Source organism: Odocoileus virginianus, chromosome 2 (genome assembly GCF_023699985.2).
Source record: "Odocoileus virginianus isolate 20LAN1187 ecotype Illinois chromosome 2, Ovbor_1.2, whole genome shotgun sequence".
Lineage (NCBI taxonomy): Eukaryota > Metazoa > Chordata > Mammalia > Artiodactyla > Cervidae > Odocoileus > Odocoileus virginianus.
This window is the reverse complement of record NC_069675.1, coordinates 10830844-10840198: the sequence shown is the minus strand read 5'-3', so window position 1 is coordinate 10840198 and position 9355 is coordinate 10830844. Positions and strand designations below refer to the sequence as shown.

Sequence of the window (9355 nt, the reverse complement as noted above, 5' to 3'; positions counted from 1 at the left end):
TAGGTATGTCCTTCTAATACGGACATTAATGAATCTTTTTCATCTCTGTTGCCTCCGTTTGTTTCTCATGAGCCAGCTAGAGATTTGGAGTATCACTCTTCAAATCTCAGAATGTTAAGGGTATCTCCTGACACTGTGTCAAGGACTCTCAAACCTTTAACAGGTACGTAGAGAAGGATATATTGTGTCTTTATAACTAGCTTGCTATGCCTAATTTTTAACTTTTGAACTGCAATGATGTTAACTTTGGATTAGGTATATTTATAAATCCTCAGATATTTTTTTAGATGAACCATTTAATTTTTCATTGAGTTCTTCATGACAGTGTTTAGAACTGAATTACACGGAGGAATCTGATATTAAAGTGAGTTTGTTTCTATATTCCTTTTTGTGACTTGAAGGAAAAAGGGAGTTGAATGAACACAGGAGCAGATGCAAGTTTATAGAGAGGAGACTGAGAAATTAATTTTGAGGTAGAAAGCAAGATTGTCTGAAGAGGGAGGTGGAGAGTTGTGGAGGTGGGTGAGGGGATTTGAGGACAATGGCTTGGTGAAGGCTTAGAATTTATGTTAAAGTGAGTAGGGGAACTGACCAAGGTTAAAAAAATGGATTGGCAGGTAGTTCTAAGAGGTGAGGTTGATGACTATCCTGGACATTTTCATGTAAGTGAAATCATACAATATGAGATCTTTTGTGGCCAGTTTCTTTTTACTGGGTACATTTTCAAGATTTATCTATGTTACAGCATATATCAGAACCATTTTTATTGCCAAATAATAGTTCATAGTGTAGATATATCACATTTTGTTTGCCTGTTCATCAGTTAATGGACATTTGGGTTGTTTCCACTTTACGATCGTTAAGAATAATGCTGATGCTATATGAACATTCATCTACAGGGCTTTGTGTATTTTTATTTCTGTTTGGTGTGTATCTATGAGTGGGAATTTCTGGTTCATGGTAACCATGTTTAAAATTTTGAATATCTGCTAAACAGTTTTCCAGAGAATGAGCACCATATCACCTTCCCAACAGCATTATGAGGGTTGTGACTTCTTTACATCCTCAGCGACACTTGCATTTCTGCCTATTTTGTTATAGCCCTCCTGGTAGGTATGAAGTAGTATCTGTGGTTTTGGTTTATGTTTCCCTAATGGCTAATGGTATTGAGCATCTTTTGTTGTGTTCATTGGACAATTATATATCTTCTTTGGAGAAATGTCTGTTAAAATCCTCACTCACATTTTAATTGGGTTATTAACTTTTTGTTACTGCATTTTAAGAGTTCTTTATGTCTTGTAGATACAGGTCCCTTATTAGATATGTTATTTGTAAAAATTCTCCCACTCTTGTTGGGTTATCTGTTCACTTACTTGATGGTATTGACTTCACAAAATTTTTAATTTTGATAAAGTCTTATTTTATCTGTTTTTCTTCTTTTTTAAAGTTAGTTTTAAATAGTGGTAAAATACTGATAATGTTTCATCTTAGCTATTTTTACATATATAGTTCATTGGCGTTAATTAAGTACATTGACATTGTCATGTAAACAATGTCATGCATTCACAAAGCTCCTTCATCTTATAAAACTGGAACTCTGTATCTAAATATTAAATGGTAACTCCCCATTCCCTCCTACTTCTGCATCCACCATGGTTCTACTTTTCACCTCTGCTGTGAATTTGACTACTCTAGGTACCTCATATAAGTGTTTGTCTTTCTGTGACTGATTCATTTCACTTAGAAGAATGTTTTTTAAGTTTTATTCATGGTGTAGCAGGTGTCAGATTTCTTTGAATTTGTAGATTTTTTTGAGAATATTGCCATATTAATAACTGCATATTTTGATCTGTGAACATGGAATTTCTTTTTGTTTATTTAGGTCTTCATTTCTTTCAACAGTATTTTGTAGTTTTCGCATACAACTCTTGTATGTGCTTGTTAAATTCAAGTATTGAAATTTTTTTGATGTTACTATACATGGAAATGTTTTCTTAATTTAATTTTTGGAATAGTCACTGCTAGTGTATAGAAATAAAGTTCAATTTTGTATGTTCATCTTGTAGCTGGCAACCTTACTGACCTACCTCTTTGTTATTCCTAATAATTTTTTGTGTGGTTTTCTTATTTTTGTATACGAGCTAATGTCATCTGCAAATAGAGATGTCTTCTTCCTTTCTAGAATGTATTCTTTTTTGTATATTTCCCCAGTTTCCTTGACAAGAACCTTGAGTACTGTGTTGCCTATAAGTGGCAAGGGCAGTCTTCCTTGTCTTGTGCAGGTCTTTGTGGGAACGTCTTTTATCATGTTAGCTGAGGGGTTTTTGTAGATGCCCTTTATCAGGTTGAGGAAATTCTTTTTTATTTGTAGTTTCTAGAGTGCATTTATCATGTAAAGGATGTTAGATTTTGTCAGATGCTTTTTCTGTATTTTTTAAATGATGGTTGTATGATTTTTGTTCTTTATTCTAATATTATGACATATTATTAATTAATTTTCAGATGTTGAGTCAACCTTGCTTTCTTTGTTATAAACACTACTCAGTTATGGTGTATCCTTGTGTGTGCTGTTGGACTGATTTTACCAGTGATTTTTTGGGGGGGAATTTTGTGATTCATAATAGATACTGATGTGCAATTTCTTGCCCTTTTTTTGGGGTTAGGTTTTGGTACAAAAGTAACACTAGTGTCATAAGTTGAGTTAGAAATAATTTGAGTTTTCTTTCTCTTTCTCTTTTTGTGAGTCTAGCTAAATTTTGTCCCTATTGTTGATCTTTTCAAAGAAATTTTTATTTCTCCTCTTTTTCTAATCTCTATTTTTTCTACTTCTTAAGTCTCTACTTGCATTTTAGTTTCCTTTTGTTTCCTTTCTTTAATTTGCTTCAGTTTTAGTTTGTGCTTTTTATTGTTTCTTATGATGAAAAGTTAGGTTATTGATTGGAGGTTTTTTGTTTTAATATAGGTATTTATGTTGATAGATTTCTAAAGACTAACTGCATGCCTTAACTTTTGGTTTGTTGTGTTTTTGTTTTAATTCATCTAAACTGTTTCCTAATATAATTGTAGGAGTTCTTTTAAACTTTATTGAGGCATGTTTTACGTCCTACCATATGGTTTATCCTTTAGAATGTATGGTTTGCCCTTGAGAAGAATGTGCATTCTGTTGTTGTTAGGTGGTGTGTTCTATGCATGTGTCTTAGTTCCAGTGGGTTGATAGTGTTCAAGTCTGCATCTTGTTGATCTTCTGCTAATTTTCTCCATTTTTGAAAGTAGGGTATTGAAATCTCCAACTATTATTATTTATTTCTCCCTTTTCTGTCAGAACTGCTTCATATATTTTGATATTATATTTTGATACTTAGTGAATTTATGTTTCTAATTGTTATATAGTCCTGATGAATTGGGCTTTTTGTTGTATGTTGTCCCTCTTTAATTCTAGAAACATTTTGTTTTGTTTTAAAGTCTATTTTGTCTTATATCAATGTTGACATCCCACTTCTTATGGTTGCTGTTTGAATGTCATATCTTTACTCATCCCTTTTAGCCTAGTTATGTTTTTGAAGCTCAGGTTTATATCTTATAAGTAACTTAAATCTATATCTTTATTTCTTAATTCCGGAATGATAGTCTTTGCCTTTTAATGTGATTGTTTAATCCCTTCACATTTAATGTAATTATTGATAAGGTTGGGTTTATATTTGCTGATTTCCTTTTTGTTTTCCATCTGTCTCATGTCTTTTTTTTTCTTTTTTCTCTTACTGGCTTTCATTGCATTGTGAATATTTTCTAGTATTTTAATTTCTTTAATAGTTTTCTAGCTAATTGTTAAAGTTATATTATTAGTGGTTGTTCTAGGACTTAACAAAATTTATTTTAACTTACCAGACTATGCCCCAAATTTATACTAACTGCATTCTAGTGTGATAAAGAGGTGTTTCTGCTATGTAGATGTGTTCACTCTGTATTTGCTGCTATTTTGATATATAATAGACCTATATGTTACAAACCAAGGAGTACATTATTACATTTTCATAATTGTTTATATAATTTTATGGCTTTTAAAGAAACTATAGAGAAGTAGAGCAAACATTTATTAGGGCTTATTGCATTTGTATTTGAATTTACCATGTTTTATTCTGTGTTTGTTCACGTGGACTTGTTATCATCCAGCGTCATTTCCTTAGTGTACTCTAACTTTGTTCTCATTTACCTCCTTTTGTTATTGTCAAATATGTCACGTTTCTGTGTGTTATAGCTCCAATAATACAATTAGATATGTTGCTTTATGTAAACTTTCTTTTAAAATTTGTTGGAAGAAAGGAAAATATGCAAGTATCCTGTTTTTTTGTAATTACATAATATAATTATCTTTACTAGCACTATTTGTTTTGTTATGTATGTTCATATTACTGTTTGGTGTCACTTGCTTTCAACCTAAAGAACTTCCTTTTGTATTTCTTGTAAGATGGGCCTGCTACCAACAATTTCTCTCAGTTTTTATATATCTGGAAATATGTTTATATTTTTAGAAGAGTTTTGCTGGGTTTTGAATTCTTAGTTCTTTCAGCACTTTAAATATGTCTTTCCACTGTATTCTTCCTTTATTTATTGTTTCTGATGAGAAATCAGCTGTTACTCTTATTAATGTTCCATTGTATGTGACTTGGTTTTTCTTACTGTTTTCAGAATATCCTGTTTGTCTTTCAACATTTTGATTATGATGTGTCTGTTTATCTTACATTGAGTTCACTTGGATTGTCAAATACATAGGATGTTTTTCATCAAATTTGGGAAGTTTTAACATTATTTCCTTTGAGTCTTTTTCTGCTCTTTTCTGCCTCAGATAATCCCTCATTATACATGTGTCAGTGTACTTAATCTTGTTTAATAGCTCTTTGAGCCTTTGTTCATGTTCATTTATTCTTTTTGGGGGGCTAACCTTCATCTTGTATAGTCTCTTTTTTATTTTTTTTTATTTTTTTTTATTTTTTTAATTTTTTTTTAATTTTTTTTTTTTAATTTTTATTAGTTGGAGGCTAATTACTTTACATCATTACAGTAGTTTTTGTTATACATTGATATGAATTAGCCATGGATTTACATGTACTCCCCATCCCAGTCCCCCCTCCCACCTCCCTCTCCACCCGATCCCTCTGGGTCTTCCCAGTGCACCAGGCCCGAGCACTTGTCTCATGCACCCAACCTAGGCTGGTGATCTGTTTCACCCTAGATAATAACATGTTTCAATGCTGTTCTCCTGAAACATCCCACCCTCGCCTTCTCCCAGAGTCCACAAGTCTGTTCCATACATCTGAGTCTCTTTTTCTGTTTTGCATATAGGGTTATCGTTACCATCTTTCTAAAGTCCATATATATGTGTTAGTATACTGTAATGGTCTTTATCTTTCTGGCTTACTTCGCTCTGTATAATGGGCTCCAGTTTCATCCATCTCATTAGAACTGATTCAAATGAATTCTTTTTAATGGCTGAGTAATATTCCATGGTGTATATGTACCACAGCTTCCTCATCCATTCGTCTGCTGATGGGCATCTGGGTTGCTTCCATGTCCTGGCTATTATAAACAGTGCTGCGATGAACATTGGGGTGCATGTGTCTCTTTCAGATCTGGTTTCCTTGGTGTGTATGCCCAGAAGTGGGATTGCTGGGTCATACGGCAGTTCTATTTCCAGCTTTTTAAGAAATCTCCACACTGTTTTCCATAGTGGCTGTACTAATTTGCACTCCCACCAACAGTGTAAGAGGGTTCCCTTTTCTCCACACCCTCTCCAGCATTTATTGCTTGTAGACTTTTGGATAGCAGCCATCCTGACTGGCGTATAATGGTACCTCATTGTGGTTTTGATTTGCATTTCTCTGATAATGAGTGATGTTGAGCATCTTTTCATGTGTTTGTTAGCCATCTGTATGTCTTCCTTGGAGAAATGTCTGTTGAGTTCTTTGGCCCATTTTTGGATTGGGTCATTTATTTTTCTGGAGTTGAGCTGGAGGAGTTGCTTGTATATTTTTGAGATTAATCCTTTGTTGCTTCGTTTGCTATTATTTTCTCCCAATCTGAGGGCTGTCTTTTCACCTTGCTTATAGTTTCCTTTGTTGTGCAAAAGCTTTTAAGTTTCATTAGGTCCCATTTGTTTATTTTTGCTTTTATTTCTGAAATTCTGGGATGTGGGTCATAGAGGATCCTGCTGTGATTTATGTCGGAGAGTGTTTTGCCTATGTTCTCCTCTAGGAGTTTGATAGTTTCTGGTCTTACATTTAGATCTTTAATCCATTTTGAGTTTATTTTTGTGTATGGTGTTAGAAAGTGTTCTAGTTTCATTCTTTTACAGGTGGTTGACCAGTTTTCCCAGCACCACTTGTTAAAGAGGTTGTCTTTTTTCCATTGTATATCCTTGCCTCCTTTGTCGAAGATAAGGTGACCATAGGTTCGTGGACTTATCTCTGGGCTTTCTATTCTGTTCCATTGATCTATATTTCTGTCTTTGTGCCAGTACCATACTGTCTTGATGACTGTGGCTTTGTAGTAGAGTCTGAAGTCAGGCAGATTGATTCCTCCAGTTCCATTCTTCTTTCTCAGGATTACTTTGGCTATTCGAGGTTTTTTGTATTTCCATACAAATTGTGAAATTATTTGTTCTAGTTCTGTGAAAAATACCGTTGGTAGTTTGATAGGGATTGCATTGAATCTATAGATTACTTTGGGTAGTATAGCCATTTTGACAATATTGATTCTTCCAATCCATGAACACGGTATATTTCTCCATCTGTTTGTGTCCTCTTTGATTTCTTTCATCAGTGTTTTATAGTTTTCTGTGTATAGGTCTTTTGTTTCTTTAGGTAGATATACTCCTAAGTATTTTATTCTTTTTGTTGCAATGGTGAATGGTATTGTTTCCTTAATTTCTCTTTCTGTTTTCTCATTGTTAGTGTATAGGAATGCAAGAGATTTCTGTGTGTTAATTTTATATCCTGCAACTTGACTGTATTCGTTGATTAGCTCTAGTAATTTTCTGGTAGAGTCTTTAGGGTTTTCTATGTAGAGGATCATGTCATCTGCAAACAGCGAGAGTTTCACTTCTTCTTTTCCTATCTGGATTCCTTTTACTTCTTTTTCTGCCCTGATTGCTGTGGCCAAAACTTCCAAAACTATGTTGAATAGTAGTGGTGAGAGTGGGCACCCTTGTCTTGTTCCTGATTTCAGGGGAAATGCTTTCAATTTTTCACCATTGAGGGTGATGCTTGCTGTGGGTTTGTCATATATAGCTTTTATTATGTTGAGGTATGTTCCTTCTATTCCTGCTTTCTGGAGAGTTTTAATCATAAATGGATGTTGAATTTTGTCGAAGGCTTTTTCTGCATCTATTGAGATAATCATATGGTTTTTATCTTTCAATTTGTTAATGTGGTGTATTACATTGATTGATTTGCGGATATTAAAGAATCCTTGCATTCCTGGGATAAAGCCCACTTGGTCATGATGAATGATTTTTTTAATATGTTGTTGGATTCTGTTTGCTAGAATTTTGTTAAGGATTTTTGCATCTATGTTCATCAGTGATATTGGCCTGTAGTTTTCTTTTTTTGTGGCATCTTTGTCTGGTTTTGGAATTAGGGTGATGGTGGCCTCATAGAATGAGTTTGGAAGTTTACCTTCTTCTGCAATTTTCTGGAAGAGTTTGAGTAAGATAGGTGTTAGCTCTTCTCTAAATTTTTGGTAGAATTCAGCTGTGAAGCCATCTGGTCCTGGGCTTTTGTTTGCTGGAAGATTTCTGATTACAGTTTCGATTTCCTTGCTTGTGATGGTTTTGTTAAGATCTTCTATTTCTTCCTGGTTCAGTTTTGGAAAGTTATACTTCCCTAAGAACTTGTCCATTTCTTCCAAGTTGTCCATTTTATTGGCATAGAGCTGCTGGTAGTAGTCTCTTATGATCCTTTGTATTTCAGTGTTGTCTGTTGTGATCTCTCCATTTTCATTTCTAATTTTGTTAATTTGGTTCTTCTCCCTTTGTTTCTTAATGAGTCTTGCTAATGGTTTGTCAATTTTGTTAATTTTTTCAAAAAACCAGCTTTTAGCTTTGTTAATTTTTGCTATGGTCTCTTTAGTTTCTTTTGCATTTATTTCTGCCCTAATTTTTAAGATTTCTTTCCTTCTACTAACCCTGGGGTTCTTCATTTCTTCTTCCTCTAGTTGCTTTAGGTGTAGAGTTAGGTTATTTATTTGACTTTTTTCTTGTTTCTTGAGGTAGGCCTGTAATGCTATGAATCTTCCCCTTAGCACTGCTTTTACAGTGTCCCATAGGTTTTGGGTTGTTGTGTTATCATTTTCATTCATTTCTATGCATATTTTGATTTCTTTTTTGATTTCTTCTATGATTTGTTGGTTATTCAGAAGCGTGTTGTTTAGCCTCCATATGTTTGAATTTTTAATAATTTTTTTCCTGTAATTGAGATCTAATCTTACTGCACTGTGGTCAGAAAAGATGACTGGAATGATTTCAATCTTTTTGAATTTACCAAGACTAGATTTATGGCCCAGGATGTGATCTATTCTGGAGAAGGTTCCGTGTGCACTTGAGAAAAAGGTGAAGTTGATTGTTTTGGGGTGAAATGTCCTATAGATGTCAATTAGGTCTAGCTGGTCCATTGTGTCCGTTAAAGTTTGTGTTTCCTTGTTCATTTTCTGTTTAGTTGATCTATCCATAGTTGTGAGTGGGGTATTAAAGTCTCCTACTATTATTGTGTTAGTATTAATTTCCTCTTTCATACTCGTTAGCGTTTGCCTTACATATTGCGGTGCTCCTATGTTGGGTGCATATATATTTATAATTGTTATATCTTCTTCTTGGATTGATCCTTTGATCATTATGTAGTGTCCATCTTTGTCTCTTTTCACAGACTTAATTTGAAAGTCTATTTTATCTGATATGAGTATTGCGACTCCTGCTTTCTTTTGGTCTCCGTTTGCGTGGAATATTTTTTTCCAGACCTTCACTTTTAGTCTGTATGTGTCCCTTGCTTTGAGGTGGGTCTCTTGTAGACAGCATATATAGGGGTCTTGCTTTTGTATCCATTCAGCCAGCCTTTGTCTTTTGGTTGGGGCATTCAACCCATTTACATTTAAGGTAATTATTGATAGGTATGGTCCTGTTGCCATTTATTTTGTTGTTTGGGGTTCACTTTTATACCACCTTTCTGCGTTTCCTGTCTAGAGAAGATCCTTTAGTATTTGTTGAAGAGCTGGTTTGGTGGTGGTGAATTCTCTCAGCTTTTGCTTGTCTGTAAAGCTTTTGAGTTCTCCTTCATACCTGAATGAGATCCTTGCTGGGTAGAGTAAT

General features: G+C 34.1%; 1 protein-coding gene across 8 annotated transcripts in view; it reads left to right on the top strand.

The window, feature by feature from the left end:
- The window catches only part of ALMS1 (ALMS1 centrosome and basal body associated protein), a 200220-nt gene that overhangs the window by 55252 nt on the left and 135613 nt on the right, over positions 1–9355 (top strand). For all 8 annotated transcript variants that reach the window (XM_020883328.2, XM_020883334.2, XM_020883333.2 and 5 more), the window contains one exon: positions 4–163. In XM_020883328.2, coding sequence (XP_020738987.2) covers positions 4–163 — 160 coding nt within the window. The remainder of the gene's footprint in view (positions 1–3; positions 164–9355) is intronic.